The sequence below is a fragment of the Sciurus carolinensis genome, chromosome 4, assembly GCF_902686445.1.
Source record: "Sciurus carolinensis chromosome 4, mSciCar1.2, whole genome shotgun sequence".
NCBI classification, from domain to species: Eukaryota; Metazoa; Chordata; class Mammalia; order Rodentia; family Sciuridae; genus Sciurus; species Sciurus carolinensis.
This window is the reverse complement of record NC_062216.1, coordinates 162,066,133-162,088,514: the sequence shown is the minus strand read 5'-3', so window position 1 is coordinate 162,088,514 and position 22,382 is coordinate 162,066,133. Positions and strand designations below refer to the sequence as shown.

Here is a 22,382-nt window from a genome sequence, read left to right as displayed (position 1 = left end):
TCCCTTTCTCTGCCTCCTTGCATCATTTCTTTTTTTTTTTTTTTCGATAATAGCCATTCTAACAAGGTGAAATGATGTCATTGTGGTTTTAATTTGCAGTTCCTTGATGAAAAACAGTATTTTTATTATACCATTTTCCTTCATTCTTGGTTAGTTAATTAGAATTTCTTTTAGAAGTTGCCTAGAAATCACAACATACCTGATTTCCTAAAGTCTAGTATAAATTAATACTTTTACCATTTCTCTAACAACACCAAGACCTTAGGATACATTGACTTCATTTAACTCTTGCTCATCTTTGGTATAATTATATATATCTATGATTTGAATGTCACCTCCAAAACTCAACTTGAAGTGCAATAGGATTAGGAGGTGAGAATTTGAAGGAGCGGTTAGATCATGAGGGTCTCTTATGCAGGAGTGAATGAAGAATGGTGCCACAGGCATGAGTTAGCTCCTGGCAGAAGCTCTGTGAAGCACCCCTTTGCTTCTCTGGTTCTGCCCTGTTGTGAGGCAGACTTGGGTTGAAATTATAGAGCCATTAGATCAAAACAACTGGGATGGTAACAACACCATTTAGAGGATAACTGCCTGGGCTGCAGGAACTCAACATAAGCAAGTGAAAATTCGTTTTGTCAACCCACTCTTTGGGGTGCTTATTATTGTAGCGTAATCCTGTCCTATTCAGACCAAATAGGTGACACGTTCACCTGAAGAGTGAAATCATCATTAACTGAGAGTGGGAGACATGGGAGGATACAGTTTGATGTAACCTTCAAAGAGAGGTGTTTGAAGGGGCAGCTGAATATCATTAAAGCCTTCTGTGACGATGCTGTGTGCTACAGTTTGGATCTGGAATGTACCCCAGAAACTCTTGTTAAAGCTTGGTGTCCAATAATGGAACCTGTAAGAGGTGGGAGCCTAGTGGGAGTTTTCAGGTCATTAAGGGTGTGCCCTTGAAGGGAATCGTGGAACCCAGGTCCCTTCCACTTTTTCTCTTTCATTTCTGGATCATAAGGTTATTGTTTTGCTCCAGCCACACACTTTTGCCTGATGTGCTGCCTGATCACAGGCCTAAAAGCAACAGGGCAGATCAGTCACGGACTGAAACATCCAAAACTGTGAGCCAAAATAAACCTTTTTCTTTATAAGTTTATCTCAAGTATTTGTTATAGTGATGGGAAGCTGACTAACATACTATGTAAAATTAGGTTCTTTCATATTCCACTATCCTGTTTGGGTTTTCTCCATAGAAATTACCACTATTGAAATATAGTATGATGGTTCAGGAGCTTGGAATTTAAGATAAAACTAAATTAAATATCCTAACCTTGCCACTTTACTATTTGTGTGTCCTTGGGAAATTTTCCTAATCTTTATCTCCCTCCTTTTCCCCATTTGGAAATGTTATAATCTAACATGCAAATTTTGTGACACTAAACACTTTTTTTTTCATTTTTCGCTAGGCTCAACAACAATTTTGGACACAATAGTCTCACCAAGATAGATAGATAAATGGGTAATTGCATCGTGTGGCTGTCTCTCTTTGCAGTAATGTCAATATGGGAAGAAAGATGTTGGCCATTTGCCAAACCTCAGACAAACCTTATTAGTTACATGTGCTAGATCATAGATCAAAAATTAGAATGATTTTTCAGCACTATTAGTTCTTTTCTGAAGGATAGAAAGTTGAAATAAAACTGTTAGACTACAGAAAAACACTATATATAGATCTGGAAAAGCATGCTTTTGCAGACATATTAGGCAGATGTTGTTTAGTTGTATGTAAATCCTTTAAAGCCTAGAAGTGTAGCTTACTCTTGATTTGGCCTAACCTGGTAGAGACACAATGCAGTAGTTTCTAAAATTAGACAAGGATAAGATTTCTAAATTATAAATAGCTATGTAATTTTTTAGTTCTGAAAGACAGAAGTTACATAGATTATATTAGCTTAAGTTAATTCTAGAACTCTTACTAATTCTAATAAGTTTTTCTGATTTTTTCTATATTTACTGTATCAATATACCTATCATAATCATGGTGTTGTTTCTTCCTGTCCTTTGCAGTTTGTTTCTTTTTCTTCTGTGACTGCACTGGCTAGGTTTCCTTGGACCAGACTGAATGGAGAAGTGATGACAACAGGCACACTTGTCTTCTTAGTCTTAAAGGAATTGCTTTCAGAATCTCATCTTTAAATAATGATCTTTTCTATAAGTAATTTTTCAGATTGAGGAAATTACCTTCTAGTTCCAGAAATTGGATTTTTGTTGTTATTCTTCCTGCATCTGCTCAGTTTATCTTGTGCTTTTCTCCTTTATTTTTTGAATAAGGTAATGAATCCCAATAAAGTTTTTAAATATTATAGGAACCCAACATTCTAAAAGTAAGCCCAATTTGATCATGATATATAATGTATTTTACATATTGCTGGTTTTCATTTGCTAATATAATATGTTAACAAGTGAGATCAGTTTGTAGTTTTCATGTTGTACTGTCTTTGGTGTGTTGTGAAGGTGTGTGTTAACATCATAAAACAAGTTGAGGGGTATGTTCCTTTGTTTGTCCTCTATAAGAATTGTCTAAGGGTTGAGTCCATTTTGAGAAGATATAAATTTCTTTATGAATCAGTTTTAGTAAGGAATGTTTCTAGTTTATCTAAACTTTCTAATTAATTTGTATAAAATTATTCATACTACCTTGTATGTGTAAATCCTTTAAAGCCTAGAAGTGTAGCTTACTCTTGATTTGTCCTAACCTGGTAGAGTCACAATGCAGTAGTTTTTAAAATTAGACTAATCTCAGCCTCTGAGATTATGTCCCCCTTTTACTCTTAATATTGCTTATTTTGCCCTCTCCTATTTTACCTGAATTATTCTTGTCAGAATTTTATATTCTCTTTGTATAATAACTTTTCCATTTTGAATGTGTTCTTTTTTCTTTTTTATCTGTTCTTTATCATTTTCCTTCTTGCCACCTTTTTTTAGGATTTTTTTCTTCTGTTTTTCTCAGTTTAAGTCTTCTTTTCTAGTAAGTATTAAAACCTATGTTTCCTTCTAATTACCTGCTATGATTTGAATGTTGCTTTTTTGGATTTCTAAAGGTCCATGGTCACGGCATGGTCCACAGGATGGTGCTATTTCAAGGGGATCAAATCTTTAGGAGATGGGGCCTAGTAGGAGATCCTTAGGGCACTGAGGATGTGTCCTCCAAAGGGATTATGGGAGGTCACCCATCTTCTTTCTATTTTTGGCTCTAGATGTGACCATCTGCTGCGCCATGTGTACCCACTTTTGCCAACCAGATGCCTAGACTGATGGGATTATTCAATCTTGAACTCTAACCTCTAAAATTAAGTTTGTTATCTCAGATATTTTGTCTTCATAACAAATAGCTGACTAAAACAGTGCTACTTCAGTTGCATTCAACAAGCGTTCCTTGTATTTTCTTCATTATCATTCAGTTCTAGGTGTTTTCTAAAATTCATTTTTCCATCCTTTCATATCCTCTTTGCATCTTGCCCAATTCTATCTGTTCTTTATTTCTGTCTTTACTTCTTTCTTCACCCCATCCCACCTCCTGCCTTGTGTCTTTCTCTTTCTTACCTTTCTTGGGATTTATGAGCTTCTTAAATTGGCATCTTTCAGCAATTCTGGAAAACATTCAGTCATTTCACGTCTTTCATTCTGTAACTCAGATTGTGTTCTTCCTTATCTGTTTTATGATTCACTAGTTGATTTTTAGTGAAACATTTTTGTGGAAAATCTTTGAAGCATGGGTTAAAACTGAGAATCCAGGGAAGATTTGTGGTGTGGGTGTGGGCAGGGAGGCACATGCCTGCATGTGTGTGCATTGATTTCTTTTAATAGTTAATCTAAGGTCACTGAAAAGCAGGGACTTTTTACATGCAATATTTGCTTAAGGTTTGGGGAACCACATAAATTCCACGAATTTTCATTGAGATTATTCTCAGGGGGTTATTTTAATAAAAATTGTTTTAAATAATTGTAGATTGACAAAAAATGTGCACAGATAATGGGAAGAGCCTCTGTGTTCTCTGTTCCCAGTTTCCCCTAATAATAACATTATATATTACCATGGGACATATGTTAAAACTGAGAAACTAGTACTAACTAAACTCCAGACATTATTCAGGTTTCTATTTCTGTTCCAGTATCCCTTGCAGAATTATCACATTGTGTCTAGTCATATGGTTCCTTCATTTCCTCTGTGACAGTTACTGAGGTTTTCCCTGTTTTTCATTAACTCTGTAGTTTTGCATACTATCCCTGCATTTTATAGAATGGCCTTCAATTTGAGTGTCTGATGTTTATTTCATGATTAGCCTGGAGTTGTAGTTTTTAGGGAAAATATCACAGAGGTAAAATTGTCTTCTCATCACATCATCTCAAAGTGACCATGACAATATGATTGACATACCAATGGTGATGTTTACTCTGGCGATGGGATTTATTCTGTGATATATTTTGTTATTAGCTTCCTTTGAATGAGCCTTGGGCTTTATTTTCTGTCCTCCTCAACCTGGATTAATTTCAAACTTTCCAGGGCTCTCTAAAATCCTCAAGACTAAAGCTGACTGTGACACCCTACTCACCTTTTATGCCGATTTACTTTTTGGCCAACCCTGTGAATTACTTTAAGGAGTTCTTTGGCTGTTGTTTCGTCAATTTGTTGTTGGTTATTTCTGTTAGTATGTTATTCCAACATACTGTCAACAATAGCTATTAATCACCAGTATTTTAACATTGACTTTGAGTATTTGTGGGGGTGAATATACTTTTTATTTTAGAAAGTATACTTATAGCCATTCCCCCAGCCACCCTCTTCACCTCCCCTCAGTTCTTACGAGTTTCCTTCGTATAAGCTTACTGTTTCTTCTTCCTTTTCTCCTTCATCCTCTTGATTGACACCTGTTACTTCTAAACATTGCTCAAGTGTTTTCTTCATATGTTATCTTTATGTTTTTTAAAGCTATTAGATTAATTTTCCTAAAACATTTTAGATGACTACATATTCCAAAGAAAAGTAGCATGATATAGTGCAAAGAGCACAAGTTTAGACTCAGGCACATCCAGTTTAGTTGATTTTTCACTTTGTTTATTAGCTGAGCTTGGAAATATACTTGATAAATTCACATTCCATCATTTTTTTTAAAAATTAGATACTTGGTAGAGTTGTTGGGGATATAAAATGTAAAGTACCCAGAAAAATAGACTTGCAGAGTATACTTTCCCTTTCATGTTTCTTCTCCACTGGTTGATGAATCAAGTTTTAAAAATCTTTTTCTCCTGCTTTTGTTCATTTATATATTTTGTAAGTCATTGGAGAGATGTTTATTGAACTTCTACTAGAGATCAGAAATTAGGCACTGAAAAGTGATGAACTACACCTGGTCACAGTCTAGTGGCCAATAATTCTCTAAGTACCACAATCATGGTTCTCTCTGTTATTACCATGTCTTTATTTTTTGTCTGAATCTCTCTCCTGTCAATAAAAGGGGGGGAAATCCAGGTGTGATTATTCCTTCCTGATTGTTATTGTATATGCATGGTATCCATTTGTATATCATTATGTTGTTTTCCATCATAGCAGTTTCTACTATATTTATGTACATCAAGTACAACATATTAAGGTACTTTTTCCAGATTTTAATTTCTATGAGCATTGGAACCTTGTTTATATTTGTATCTCTCATAAATCAGTGAATGAAGTTATGTAAGTAATGAACAGTATCAATATTTAGAAGATATTTTAGAAATTTTGTGGAGGCATTTTTGGTTGTCACAGTGGAAGGAGCTAGGGAATTAGTATGGGGAGGCAAAAAGTGGAATGATTCTTTCATTGCTCAGATTAGTCCCTCAAAACAAATAATTGTCTTGAGACCCACATAACTTTCATGTGTTCTACCACATCTTTAATGTAAATGAAAAGCAATTGTCTGTATTGAGAGCCTAAGTCCATTGATACATATATGTATTTTTACATAATTTTAATGTATATTGAATTTTTCTAGAATGATGTATATAAAGCAAGGGAAAACTGTACTGTGTTTTGTTCATAATTTTACTAAGTCAACATTTCAGAAAATCATATCATCAAAGACAATACCACTCATGATATTTGAGTCACTAGTAACAAATGGGTCAGTCTGGTTTTGTAACTGCTGAATTTAACATTATTCCATGAATATCAGACTAATTTTCTTTTTGTGTCATGCCCACAAGCTGTTTACCTATACAAGTACATGCCACTTGTTTTAAAGATATAAATGACAGGGAGAATGAAGATGGTGGCTCAGAGGAATCTGTAGTGTTACAGAAGCTCTTCAAGAGTGAAATAAATCAGTAGTTCTGTAGCGGCAAGCTTTGCACTCTCTCCTTTCAAAGAGACATTGAAGGTTGAAATGTAACACTTGGATTACACTGAACCAGTGTGCTGAAACTAAGATAAACTGACAGCACAGGGCTCTTCACTGAAGGACCCGCTCATGAGAGGAAAAAAGGAATCCATCTCAACAAATGTACAAGTCTAGTTCCTCTGAAATCATGAGGAAACAGACCAACAAGTATCCCCCTGAAAATTGCAACCACTTGACAAAGGAGCCCATAGATATTGAAATATATGAAATTCCAGAGAAAGAATGTAAAACTTGATGAATAAAATGATTAATAAGCTAAAAGAAGGTGCAAGGAACAAATTGAGAGAACAAATATGGAAGGAGAAAGACCATTTCAGTAAAAAGATTCTGAAAAGAAACCAATGAGAATTCCTAGAAATGAAAGACACAATAAGTCAAATAAAAAATTCATTTGGAAGTATTATCAACAAATTAGATTACATAGGAAACAGAGTTTTAGACCTTGAAGACAGGGTATCTGAACTTGAATACTCAGTAAACAGTAAAGAAAAAAATAAAAGGTCATCATCAGAATATACAGGAACTCTGGGACATTAGACCAAACTTAAGATTCCTGGGAATTAAAGAAGGCATGGCGATATAGGCTGATGACATTAAGAACCTTTTCAATGAAGTACTAGCAGAAAAACTTTCAAACCTTAGAAATGAGAAGGACAGCAACATATAGGATACTTATAGAACCCCAAATAGACAAGATTAAATAAGAACCTCTCCAAGACACATCATAATCCAAATGCCTAACAAAGAGAATAAGGATACACTGTTAAAAACCTCAAGAGAAAAACATCAGGTCACATTTAGAAGTAAACCACTAAGGCTTACTTCTGACTTCTTATCTCTGACGCTAATATCCAGGAGGCTTGGAATGAGATAATTCAAGCTCTGAAAGAAAACAATTGCCAACCAAGATCTGGCAAAGCTCTCATTCAGACTTGAAGGAGAATACAAACCTTTCAAGGGAAGACTAAACTAAAAGAATTGATGACTAGCCCCCTGCCCCCCACACTAAGCCAGCACTACAGGAAATACCTAAAGAAATAGTACACACAGAAAATTAAAAAACAAATCTCAGAGCTCCTGAGTGGACAAAGCTTGCTGGAAGAGTTAAGCAAATGAAAATTAAAACCAAATTACATATATGAAACAAAAATGTCAGGAAATAACAAACATCTCTCCATAATAACTTTTTTGTTTGTTTTTAAAAAAAATTTTTTTAGTTGTTGATAAAACTTTATTTTATTTATTTTTATGTGGTGCTGAGGATCGAACCCAGTGCCTCACACATGCTAGGCAAGTGCTCTACCACTGAGCCACAGCCCCAGCCCAGATTAGTCCCTCAAAAAAAAAAAATAATAACTCTTGAGTGGAAATGGTCTCAAAGCTCCAAGAAAGAAAATTAGCAGAGTGGATTAAAAAACAAGATCCAACTGTATACTGTTGCAGGAGACTCTTGTTTCAGACAAAGACATTTACATTTATAGGCTGAAAGCAAAAGGATGGAAAAAGGTATCCCATGCAGACAGATTCCTCTCATATCTGGCAAACCAGAGGTTTAAGCAAAAATTAAACAAAAGAGACAAAGAAGCTCTCCACATACTGGTAAAGGGAACAGTTCAACTTGAAGAGATGATGATTGTAAGTATTTATGCCTCAAATGTTGGTGAACCTAAATACATAAAACACTTATTGACATCAAGTCTCAGAACCTAGTACAATAATACTAAATAATTTTAACACACCCCTTACCAATATACAGGTAATCCAGACATAAAATCAGTAAAGTCACTTATGACCTAAATAATTCTATAAATTAAATGGACCTAACAAACATATACAGAATATTTCATTTAACAGCTGCTGAATTCGCTTTTATCTCAGCAGCTCATGGAAGCTTCTCCAAAGCAGATTCTATTTTAGGACACAAAGCAAGACTTAGCAAATAAAAAAAAAAAAAAAATACATGTATATAATCCCTTACAGCTTATCAGAGCATAATGGAATAAAATTAGAAGGCAACAGCAAGGAAAATTATAGAAACCACAGAAATACATGAGATTGAACAGCATTCTTTTAAACAAGAAATGGATCATTGAAAAAATGAGAGGAAAAAAATTTTAATTTGTTGATGGACCAATATCTTTATTTTATTAATTTTTATGTTGTGCTTAGGATCAAACCCAGTGCCTCATATGTGCTAGGCAAGCACTCTACCATTGAGCTACAACAGCAGCCCCAAAAGGAAAAATTGTAAAAATTCCTAGAATCAATTGAGAACAGTGATACAATGTACCAAAATTTCTGGAACACTATGAAGGCAGTTCTAAAAGGAAAGTTCATAGCATTAAGTGCTTATGTGTGTTTTAAAAAAAAAAATCCCAAATAAACATTCTGTACATACCAAAATCCTGGAAAAGCAGGAACAAATTAGTTCCAAAACCAACAGAAGACATGAAATAATTAAGATCAGAGCCAACATTAATAAAACAGAGAATAAAAACAGATACAAAGAATCAATTTGACAGAGTTGGTTCTTTGAAAAGATAAAGAAGATTGATAAACCAGGAGACCTCAGTCACCAAAATTAAATTTGAAAGAGAAGCTATCACCATAGATATTTCTGAAATCTAGAAGATCATTAGGGACTATTTTGAAAAGATATGTTCCAATTGAGCATAATGGCACATAACTATAATCCAAGCAACTCAGGAGGTTGAGGCAGGAATATCATCAAGTTCAAGGCCAGCCTCCATAACTTGGTGAGACCCTGTCTCAAAATTTAAAAAAGATAAATCCCATATTCCAATAAGTTGGAATATGTAGAATATATTGAAATTTTTCTTATATTTTTTGTTTTCAGTTTTTAAAATTTTTTGATCTGTTTTATTCTTTTAGATATACATGACAGTAGAGTGGACTTTGACATATTATACAAACATGAAGTATAACATTTTAATTAGGATCCCATTCTTGGGTTGTGCATGATGTAGACTTTCACTGGGGGTGTATTCACACAGGGACATAGGAAAGTTATATCCAATTTATTGTACTGTCTTTCCTATTCCTATACCCGCTTCCCTTCCCTTTATTTCCCTTTGTCTAATCCACTGAATTAGACAATTCCCTCCCCCAGCCTTGTTGTGTGTTAGCATCTGCATATCAAAGACACTTGGTCTTTGGGTTTTGGGGTTGGTTTATTTCACTTGGCATAATGGTCTCCAGATCCATCTATTTATTGGCAAATGTCTTAAAGTCATTCTTTTTTTATGACTGAATAATATTCCATTGTGTACATTTACCATGTTTTCTTTATCCATTCATCTGTTGAAGGGCACCTAGATTGGTTCCATAGCTTAGCTATTGTGAATTGAACTGCTATAAACATTGATGTGGGGCTGGGGTTGTAGCTCAGTGGTAGAGCACTTGCCTCAGCACCACATAAAAAATAAATGAAAAATAAAGGTGTTGCGTCCATCTACAACTAAAAATATTTTTTAATTGGTGCAACTGTGTCACTGTAATATGCTAATTTTAAGTCCTTTGGTTATAGACCAAGGAGTGGGATAACTGGATCAAATGGTGGTTCCAGTCCAAGTTTTCTGCGGAATCTCCATTTCAAGAGTGGTTGCACCACTGGGGTTGTGGCTTAGGGGTGGAGTGCTTGCCTTGCACGTGTGAAACACTGGGTTTGATTCTCAACACCACATAAAAAATAAAATAAAGGTATTGTGTTCATCTACAACTAAACAAAAATATTTTTTAAAAAAAGAGTGGTCACACCAATCTGCAGTCCCACCAGCAGTGTATGAGTGAACCTTTCCCTCCACATCCTTGCCCACGTTTATCATTGCTTATATTCTTGGTAATTGCCATTTTGACTGGAATGAGATGGAATCCCAGTGTAGTTTTAATTTGCATTTTCCTAATTGCTAGAGATGTTGAACATTTTTTCATATATTTGTTGACTGTTCATATTCCTTCTGTGAAGTGCCTTAAGCAAGCAGACATCAAGCAACAAAATTGAAACAGTAAGAGGCTTCTAACAAAGAAAAGCCTGGAGCCAGATGGATTCTCAGCTGAGTTCTACCAGATCTTTAAAGAAGAACCAATGCCAATCTTCCTCAAATTATTCAGTGAAATAGAGAGGGAGGGAATATTCCCAAGTTAATTCTATGAATCCAGTATCACTCTGATATCAAACCCAGGTAAAGGTACATTGAGGAAAGAAAAGTACAGACCAGTATCCCTGATGACCATAGATGCAAAAATCTTTAATAAAATATTAGCAGTCTACATTCAAAAACACATTAATGTGTTTTTAATCATTATATTAAATAATATTAAGGATATTAATGATCAAGTTGATTTCACCCAGGGATGCAAGGGTGGTTCAACTAACACAAATCAACAAATGTAATTTAGTTCATCACATAAGTAGAATTAAGGACAAAAATCACATGATCATTTCAATAAATGCAGAAAAAGCCCTCAACAAAATTCAGCACTCATTCATGTTTAAAAAAAAAAAAAAAAACTGAAGAAACTAGACATAGAAGAACTTACCTCAGCATCATAAAGAATGTGTATGACAACCTGGAGCCAGCATCATGCTGAATGAAAGCATTTCCTCTAAATCAGGAGTGAGAAAAGAATTTCACTCTCATCACTCCTATTCAAACTAGTTCTTGAAAACTGTAGCCAGAGGAGTCAGGTAAGAGAAGGAAATGAAAGGAATACAAAGAGGAAAATAAGTCAAATTGCATTTTCGCTGATAACATGGTCCTGTACTTTGAAGACCCCAACAATTCCACAAGTAAACTTGTAGAGCTGATAAATTCAGCAAGTAGTAGGATACAAAATCAAAATACAAAAAATTATAGTTTTTTATATTCTAATAATTAATCTGCTGAGAAGTCAGGAAAATAGTTCTATTCACAGTAACCTCAAATAAATAAAATGCCTGGGAATAGATCTAACCAGGGAAAGACCTCTGCAAATGAAAATTACAGAACACTGAAGAAAGTAATTGAAGACCTCAGAAGATGGAACAATCTCCCATGTTTTTTGATACACAGAATTAATATTGTCAAAATGACGAGATTACCAAAAGTGATCTACAGATTCAAAACAGTACCCATCAAAATGCCAATATCCTTTACAGAACTAGAAAAAGCCCTAAGATTGATATGGAATAATAGAGGACCCAGAATAGCCAAAGCAGTCTTGAGCAGTAGAAGTGATCCTGGAGGCGTCACAATAGCCAGCTCAAACCATACTGCAGAACTATAGCAACAAAACCAGCATGGTATTGGCATAAGAACAGACACAAAGTCCAGTGGAATAGAAGAGAAGATTCAAAGATAAATGCACATCTGAGTCTGACAAAGGTGACAAAATGCATATTGAATGTATTGGAGGGGGAAAAAAGCCTTTTTTTTTTATTTTAACAAGTAGTTCTGGGAAAACAGCAATTGGTAGAAGAATGAAACTAGATCCGTATGTGTCATTGGGCACAAAAATCAATTCAAGATGGATCAGATACCTAGGAATTAGACCAGAAAGACTGCTGCTGCTAGAAAAACAAACACAGGGTCAACACTCCAACATATATGCACAGGCACTAACTTCCTTTATAAGACTTTTAAAGCTCAAGAAGTAAAACCAAGAATCAAGAAGTGGGATGGCATCAAATTAAAAAAAATTCTGCATAACAAAGGAAATAAGAGCATGATGAAAGAGCCTACGGAATGGGAGAAAATCTTTGCCTCTTTGCCAACTACTCTTCTGATGGGATTAATATCTATAATATACAAAGAACTAAAAAAACTTAACACTCAAAAAAAAATAATAACCCAATCAATGAATGAGCAAATGATCTAAACAGACATTCCTCAAAAGAAGAAATATGAATGCCCAACAAATGAAAAATTTTCAATATCCTCTGTAGTGAGGGAAATGCAAATCAAAACTGCACTGAGATTTTATCTCACTCCAGTTAGAAGAGTGATCATCAAGAATATAAATAACACCCGGATCCAAGATGGCAGACTAGAGGGCGACTGCATCTCCCATCACTCCAGAACCCAGGATTCAAGAAGGGGAGGCATTGAGAGACTCGGACTAACATAGAGCCGTAGGGTGAGTCTCTCCCACCGGGTGAAGCTCAGCCCGGGCTGCAGGCCCAGACAGGGACAGCTTCTCGAAGCAGGGCAGGGCAGCTAGAGTCTTCCCCAAGCAGCCCTGCTCCTTCGGGCGGCAGGCTCCTTCCACAGCCAGCTTCTTGGAGCAGGCTGCCCAGTGAGAGCCTTTCCGCACAGAGCCAGCTCCAAGCCCTGGACCCAGCAGCGGACCCCGGCCCACAGGTGGCTTCTGGGACCAGGGCAGGGCAGCCAGAGACTTCCACAAGCAGCCCTGCTCCCTCCTGCGGCAGGCTTGTTCCACAACCAGCTTCTTGGAGCAGACCGCCAGTGAGAGCTTTTCCACACAGAGCCAGCTCCCAGCCCTGGAACCAGTAGCAGGCTAGGGACAGCTTTCTTCGGAAGCACTGCATTATCAAGTTCCTCCAAGACTTCAGGCTACTGAAGGCTGGGAGGTGATATACTGGAAATCTACAGGGACACTATAAGCCAAAGAGGAAATCTGCAGTATCTCAGAGTCCCACTGATATCTGACCAATATGAGAAAACAAGGGAAGAAAATGTCCTAAACAAACCTAGATACTATATCAATAAAACCCAGTGACAGCACAGCAGAAGAAATGTCAGAAAGGGAGTTCAGAATGTACATAATTAAAACAATCAGGGAAGCAAACGAGGAGATGAAAGAGCAAATGCAGGCATTGAAGGAGGAGATGAAAGAGCAAATGCAGGCATTAAATGATCGCACCAGTCAACAGTTAAAAGAGCAAATACAGGAAGCAAGAGATCATTTCAATAAAGAGTTTGAGATACTGAAAAAAAAAAAAAAAAAAAAAACCAGAAATCCTTGAAATAAAGGAAACAATAAACCAAGTTAAAAACTCCATAGAAAGCATAACCAATAGGATAGAACACCTGGAAGACAACCTTAGACATTGAAGAAAAAATATTTAATCTTTAAAACAAAGTTGACCAAACAGAGAAGATGGTAAGAAATCATGAATAGAATCTACAAGAATTATGGGATATCATGAAAAGGCCAAATTTAAGAATTATTGGGATTGAGGAAGGCTTAGAGAAAAAAACCAAAGAAATGAACAATCTATTCAATGAAATAATGTCAGAAAATTTCCAAAATCTGAAGAATGAAATGGAAAACCAGGTACAAGAGGCTTATAGGACTCCAAATATACAAAATTACAACAGACCGACACCAAGGCACGTTGTTATGAAAATACCTAACATACAAAATAAAGACAGAATTTTAAAGGTCACAAGAGAAAAGAATCAAATTATATTCGGGGGGGGGGGGGACCAATAAGAATATCAGCAGATTTTTCAATTCAGACCTTAAAAGCTAGAAGGGCCTGGAACAACATTAACCAAGCCCTGAAAGAAAATGGATGCCAACCAAGAATCTTATACCCAGCAAAACTTACTTTCAGATTTGACAACGAAATAAAATCCTTCCAGATAAACAAAAGCTAAAAGAATTTACAAAAAGAAAGCCAGCATTACAGAACATTCTCAGCAAAATATTCCAAGAGGAAGAGATGAAAAACAACGATGCAAATCAGCAACAGGAGAAACTAGCCTAAAGGAATAGCCAAATAAAGGAGAAACCAAATCATGTCAAAAATCAAAAATGAGTCAAATGACTGGGAATACAAATCATATCACAATTAATAACAACATGTTAATGGCCTGAACTCATCAATCAAAAGACATAGACTGGCAGATTGGATTAAAAAGAAAAATTCAACAGTATGCTGCCTGCAAGAGACTCATCTCATAGAAAGAGATACCCATAGACTAAAGGTGAAAGGATGGGAAAAAACATACCATGCACATGGACACAGCAAAAAAGCTGGAGTATCCATCCTCATTTCAGATAATGTGGACTTCAAACCAAAACTAGTCAGAAGGGATAAAGAAGGACATTTCGTACTGCTTAAGGGAAGCATAAATCAGCAAGACATAACAATCATAAATATCTATGCCCTGAACATTGGCTCATCCATGTACGTCAAACAAATCCTTCTCAATTCCAGAAATCAAATAGACCACAACACAATAATACTAGGCGATTTTAACACACCTCTCTCAACACTGGATAGATCTTCCAAACAAAAATTGAATAAAGAAACCATAGGTCTCAATAACACAATCAACAATTTAGACTTAACGGACATATATAGACTTAACGGACATATATAGAATATACCGTCTAACAAAGAATGAATACATTTTCTTCTCAGCAGCACATGGATCCTTCTCTAAAATAGACCATATTTTATTCCACAAAGCTACTGTTAGCAAATACAAGAAGATAGAGATACTACCTTGTATTCTATCAGATCATAATGGATTGAAATTAGAAATAAATGACAGAATAAAAAACAGAAACTTCTCCAATACCTGGAGATTAAATAATACGTTATATGATGAATGGATAACAGAAGACATCAAGAGGGAAATAAAAAAAATTCTTAGAAGTAAACGAGAACAAAGACACATCATATCAAAATCTCTGGGACACTATGAAAGCAGTACTTAGAGGAAGATTTATTTCATGGGGCACATTCAACAAAAGAAGTAAAAATCAACAAAAAAACGACTTAACACTACAGCTCAAAGTGCTAGAAAAAGAAGAGCAGACCAACACCAAAAGTAGAAGAAGACAGGAAATAGTTAAAATCAGAACCGAAATCAACAAAATTGAAACAAAAGAAACAATCCGAAAAATTAACAAAATAAATAGTTGGTTCTTTGAAAAAATAAACAAAATTGATAAACCCTTAGCCACACTAACAAAGAGAAAAGGGGGGAAAACTCAAATTACTAAAATTCGGAATGAACAAGGAAATATCACAACAGACACGAGTGAAATACAAAACATAATTAGAAGCTATTTTGAAAATCTATATTCCAACAAAACAGAAAACCTCGAAGACATCAAGTTTCTAATAGAGACATATGAATTACCTAAACTGAATGAGGAGGACATACACAACTTAAATAAATCAATTTCAAGCAGTGAAATAGAAAAGGTCATCAAAAGCCTACCAACAAAGAAAAGTTCGGGACCAGATGGGTTCTCAGCCGAGTTCTACAAAACCTTTAAAGAAGAGCTCATTCCAATACTCCTCAAAGTATTCCATGAAATAGAAGAGGAGGGAACCCTCCCAAACTCATTCTATGAAGCCAATATCAACCTGATACCTAACCAGATAGAGACACATCGAGGAAAGAAAATTTCAGACCAATATCCTTAATGAACATTGACGCAAAAATTCTCAACAAAATTTTAGCAAATCGCATACAAAAATATATTAAAAAGATAGTGCACCATGATCAAGTGGGTTTCATCCCAGGGATACAAGGTTGGTTCAACATCAGGAAATCAATAAATGTCATTCACCATATCAACAGACTTAAAGTTAAGAATCACATGATTATTTCGATAGATGCAGAAAAAGCATTTGATAAAATACAGCACCCCTTCATGGTCAAAACACTAGAAAAAATAGGGATAGTGGGAACATTCCTTAACATTGTAAAGGCCATCTACACTAAGCCCATGGCCAATATCATTCTAAATGGTGAAAAACTGAAAGCATTCCCCCTAAAAACTGGAAAAAGGCAGGGATGCCCTCTTTCACCACTTCTATTCAACATCGTCCTTGAGACTCTAGCCAGAGCAATTAGACAAATCAAAGAAATTAAAGGGATATGAATAGGAAAAGAAGAACTCAAACTATCCCTGTTCCCTGATGACATGATTATATATTTAGAGGAACCTGGAAACTCCACCAGAAAACTTTTAGAACTCATAAGTGAATTCAGTAAAGTAGCAGGTTACAAGATCAATGCTCATAAATACAATGCATTTTTATACATAAGTGATGAATCTTCAGAAAGAGAAGTTAGAAAAACTACCCCATTCACAATAGCCTCAAAAAAAATAAAATACTTGGGAATCAATCTCACAAAAGAGGTGAAAGACCTCTACAATGAGAACTACAGAACACTAAAGAAAGAAAGAAAACCTTAGAAGATGGAAAGATCTCCCATGTTCTTGGATAGGCAGAATTAATATTGTCAAAATGGCCATACTACCAAAAGTGCTATACAGATTCAATGTAATTCCAATTAAAATCTCAATGACGTACCTTACAGAAATAGAGCAAGCAATTATGAAATTCATCTGAAAGAATAAGAAACCCAGAATAGCTAAAGCAATCCTTAGCAGAAAGAGCGAAGCAGGGGGTATCACAATACCAGATCTTCAACTCTACTACAAAGCAATAGTAACAAAAACGGCATGGTATTGGTACCAAAATAGACAGGTAGATCAATGGTACAGAATAGAGGACATGGACCCAAACCCAAATAAATATAATTTTCTCATATGAGACAAAGGGGCCAAAAATATGCAATGGAGAAAAGATAGCCTCTTCAACAAATGGTGCTGGGAAAACTGGAAAACCATATGTAACAGGATGAAATTAAACTCCTATCTCTCACCCTGCACAAAACTCAACTCAAAATGGATCAAGGACCTCGGAATCAGACCAGAGACCCTGCATCTTATAGAAGAAAAAGTAGGTCCAAATCTTCAACATGTCGGCTTAGGATCAGACTTCCTTAACAGGACTCCCATAGCACAAGAAATAAAAGCAAGAATCAACAACTGGAATAGATTCAAACTAAAAAGCTTTCTCTCAGCAAAGGAAACTATCAGTAATGTGAAGAGAGAGCCTACAGAGTGGGAGAATATCTTTGCCACTCATACTTCAGATAGAGCGCTAATTTCCAGAATCTATAAAGAACTCAAAAAACTCTACACGAAGATTACAAATAACCCAGTCAACAAATGGGCTAAGGAAATGAACAGACACTTCACAGAAGATGTACAAGCAATCAACAGATATATGAAAAAATGTTCAACATCTCTAGTAATAAGAGAAATGCAAATCAAACTACCCTAAGATTTCATCTCACCCCAATTAGAATGGTGATTATCAAGAACACAAGCAACGATAGGTGTTGGCGAGGATGTGGGGGAAAAAGTACACTCATACATTGCTGGTGGGGTTGCAAATTAGTGCAGCCACTCTGGAAAGCAGTATGGAGATTCCTCAGAAACCTTGGAATGGACCCAACATTTGACCCAGCTATCCCACTCCTCGGCCTATACCCAAAGGACTTAAAATCAGCATACTACAGAGATACAGCCACATAAATGTTCATTGCTGCTCAGTTCACAATAGCCAGATTGTGGAACCAACATAGATGTCCTTCAATTGATGAATGGATAAAGAAACTGTGGCATATATATACAATGGAATATTACTTAGCCATAAAGAATGATAAAATTATGGCATTTGCAGGCAAATGGATGAAATTGGAGAATATCATGCTAAGTGAGATAAGCCAATCTCAAAAAACCAAAGGACGAATGATCTCGCTGATAAGTGGATGATGACATATAATGGGGGGTGGGAGGGATTATTAGCGTTAGGGTTAGGGTTAGGTTTAGGGTTAGAGTTAAGGAGGGGGCAAGAATGGAGGAAGGAAGGACTGTATAGAAGGAAAAGAGGGGTGGGAGAGGTGGGGGGGAAGGAAAAATAACAGAATGAATCAAACAACATTACCCTATGTACATTTATGATTACACAAATGGTATGCCTTTACTCCATGTACAAACATGTACTCCATGTATTTACAGTAAAAAAAAAGAATATATAACAGGGCTGGGGATGTAGCTCAGTTGGTAGAGTTCTTGCTTTGCAAGCACAAGGCCCTGGGATCAATCCCCAGCACCACCCCCCCCCAAAAAAAAAGAATATAAATAACAGCCAGGCTCAGTGGCACACACCTGTAATCCCAGTGGCTCAGGAGGCTGAGGCAGGAGTATCAGGAGTTCAAAGCCAGCCTCAGCAAAAGTGAGGTGCTAAGCAACTCACTGAGACCCTTGTCTCTAAATAAAATACAAAATAGGACTGGGATGTGACTCAGTGGTCAAGTGCCCCTGAGTTCAATCCCTGGTACCAAAAAAAAAAAAAAAAAAAAAAAGAATACAAATGACTAATTGCTGGTGAGGATATGGGCGAAATGGAACACTTATATAGTGTGGGTGGGATTGCAAATTAGTACAACCATCTTGGAACGCAATATGGAGATTCTTCAAAAGATTGGGAATGAAAATTACCATGTTATCCCACTTTCCTCTCCTTGGTATTTATCCAAAAGATCTAAAATTAGCATACTGTTGTGATATAGGCACATCAATGTTTATAGCAATGCAATTCATAATACCCAAGTTCTTGAACCAACCCAGGTGCCCCTCAACAGATGAGTGGATAAAGAAAATGTGGTAAATAGGCACAATGAAGTCTTACTCAGCCATAAAAAAAATAAAATTATGGCATTTGCTGGTAAATAGATGGAACTGGAGAGCATCTTACTAAGTGAAATAAGCTAGACTCAGAAAGTCAGGGTCAGATGTTTTCTCTCATATGTGGAAGCTGGGGGTGTGGAAATAAAGGGAGACCAATAGAATAGAAGAAAGGGATCAAGAGAGAGGAGGAGAGAATGGAAAAGTACTGGGGAATAGACTCTACCAAATCATGCTGTGTCCATGTACAAATATACCATAGGTGAGTCCTGCTTATATATGTAATTATAATGTACTAATTAAAACAGTAATAATAGAGGGGAGATCAGTAGTATAGAGCAAGTAAATTGGGGCAAGGAATGTATTGGGGAATGAGACTATCAAATTATGTGTATGTATGAATGTGTCATAATGAATCCCACTATTATATGTAATTATAATGCATATATGTGTGTGAGAGACCTTCCTTTAATTTCTCCCATTGTTACAGTTAGAGCATTATAATAATGTCTTAAATTTGTGAATGTGGATGTTTTATCTATAAGTTTTATTTTAGGACTAGAAAAGGGCATTGCAAAATATTTGTTATAAAAAGTAACTGTGGCATGGCATAGATTCACAGGTCTGTGGTCTTTAGAGTCTGAAAAAATGCAATATTTGCCTTTGAAATATATATTTTAACTTTATTGAAAAACTATTCTCCTTGGGGAAAATATATATTGTAAGTATCCTGACAATTGGAATAAAGCACAAAAGTTTGTTACAAACCAGTAAAAAATTGTAAACTTTACTCAATTCATAGAATAATTATTTATAATTTTTTAAAAATATTTTTTAGTTGTAGATGGACATAATTATTTTTATTTATTTACTTTTATGTGGTGCTGAGGATCAAACCCAGTGCCTTGCACATGTGAGGTAAGCGCTCTACCTGAACTACAGCTCCAGCCCAATAATTTTTAAACACTATAGACTTTGGCTTATGACTTAAAATCATTTTTATGATAATTAGTATATCTAGAACTTTAATTTTTTTTATATATTTAACTCTTATTTTATGTGGAGAATGGGAGGAGATATTCTCCATGTGGTTTTAATGACTTCAGTTTATATTCTTTAAATCAGTTCTCTAGGGTCAGCAATGAATTGTTTTGGTTTAGATATTCTAAAAGTAGTTTTCATTGTTGAGTGTATGATAAGATATATTTTAGAAGCTAAAGTACAGAACCAGATGGCTTTATTCTGGTATGATACATGTTAATTCATAATGCATTGTTTTCAGCATCAGTAGGATTATGTTGTGTCTTGCCATTGCCCTTTTTCAGACTATTTTATAGATAGAACTAGAAATACTAGTTATATAAAGCTGTTCTAGCACAGGCTGGAAAGTAGGTCATTGTGATGGGAGTATACTAAACCGCCCACTGGTTGCTATAGCAATGACCTACTTTAAGAAACTATTTCTGTTGATTCATGTTGAAATCATCTTTTGGAAGTGGTATAAGGAAGCTACTGCATGTAATTTCCTTATAAGAGCAATAAATAGTGATTACTGCAGGGAAAAATCCTTAAAATGTTTAAAATGAGAAATAAATTTTTCAATTTATTTGAAAGTATTGCTTTTGGTATTATAATTATGTAGTATGAGGACTGTTTTTCTGTGTAGTCAGTACAATTATGCAAAGGGTGGTAGTGAGTTTTACTACCATTCGCCCTATTTAAAGACCAATGTGTTGCAGGTAGTTAATAGTATTATTAACTTAGCTTTCAAATGGGTAGTATAGTATATAGTAAATGCCAAATTAGAGAAGACCTATAAATATATTCCTGTTAAAATTATACCAAATATATTTTTAATAGAATATATTAAATCATTCATTTTACTTAATACTGAATACCTGTTCTAAGGCAGATGCATTTGTAATATGTAATGTTGAAATTGGTGTGTTTTCTGCACCACACTCAAGCTGAACTCCAAACAATCTCTCTTTTCAATTGAGGGTAAAGGCTGAAGTGTTAGATTTTGTGTAGTTTTAAAGTATAATTTTTCATCTAATACTAAAAAGAAATATTGGAGGTTTTTGGTAGTACTACGAAGAAGAATTTATATGCTTAAAGATTAGTTGATTCAGAGTCTTAGTTGCACTGTACCTTATTTTTAAAAATATATTCATATTCACAGTGCTCTTATTAGTAATAAAGATCAAACCTTGGCTCATAGTCACATGCAGATGAAATTATGCTGAGTTCTGTATAGGTGTAAGCATCCAACTAATTCATTGTTTTCTTTTGTCATGCCCAGCTATTTACATGCAGAAATACTTGGGTTTTATCAAAAATAGAAATTATTCTTTTTTTTTTTATTTTTTGCGGTGCTGGGGATTGAACCCAAGTCTTTGTGCTTGCAAGGCAAGCACTCTACCGACTGAGCTATCTCCCCAGCCCAGAAATTATTCTTGAAGGAAAAAAATGATAACCTCTGTTTAATGAATATCTATCAAGTGCTGGGGGATTTTACTTAGTGATTTTATTGCTGTTTCTGATTCTTTCATAGTTATAGAAGACAAACCTAGATCATATAATCTCTATTTCAGATCTTTTCAACAAATTGTACAAGGCACATTTTGAGATTTATCAAATATGTAAATCAAAACACAGTTTAAGAAAACTCAAAGATTAAAAATCAATCACAGATACTCAATTTGAAATCCATCAGGAGGAGATGATATGTGTAGAGCACACACACACACATACACACTCACACACACACACACACACACACACACAGTATTGCTATAATATGAGGTACAATTTGAAAGTTTATCTAGGATGAGGGAAACTGTCCCTTGACAATTCAGAGGGTAGAGAAATTACTTTCAGGTGTAAAACTGAAGACTCTGCAAGATATGAGCTTGAAGAGATGGAAATTTTCAAAGGCCTTCCAGGCTGAGGAAAGGTCATGGAGCGAATTCTAGGAGACTGAATGTATAGGGAAAAGAGAACCAGTTTGGAGTGGAGGAGAAATGAACCTGGAACCCTAGGTTAGTGGTCAAGAAAATAATTTGTTTTTTATTATATAAGGAGTGAGTCTTGAAGACCTTTATACAGGAAAGTGTGCCTCACAAACATTTGGTATCATGTATTAAAATGAAGTACAGTGGACAGAGATTGTTAGTAGTCAGATCAATTTTAAAGCATTGCAGTAAATCGAACAAGAGATAATAACTAGAATTACTGTAGGCAGAATAGAAGTGGGTAAAGAAGGAACTAAAAAGCAATAAATAACACTTACATAATAGTGTTTACCTCAAGCAGACACTGTTCTAAGAGCTTCGTATATGTTAATTTATTCAGTTTTCATAAAAATTCTGAGATGGGTTTTATTACTGTACCATTTTTACAGGTGAGGAA

The 22,382-nt window shown here is 35.4% G+C and overlaps 1 protein-coding gene across 3 annotated transcripts in view; it reads left to right on the top strand.

The window, feature by feature from the left end:
* The window catches only part of Cry1 (cryptochrome circadian regulator 1), a 75,665-nt gene that overhangs the window by 30,531 nt on the left and 22,752 nt on the right, over positions 1 to 22,382 (top strand). Inside the window, exon 1 of one of the 3 annotated variants that reach the window (XM_047548748.1) lies at positions 19,162 to 19,233. The exons of the other annotated variants lie outside the window; for them this stretch is intronic. Within the exon in view, the coding sequence (XP_047404704.1) occupies positions 19,169 to 19,233 (65 nt within the window). The 5' untranslated portion in view covers positions 19,162 to 19,168. Of the gene's footprint in view, positions 1 to 19,161; positions 19,234 to 22,382 lie in introns of those variants that run through there. 3 annotated transcript variants of the gene reach the window in all.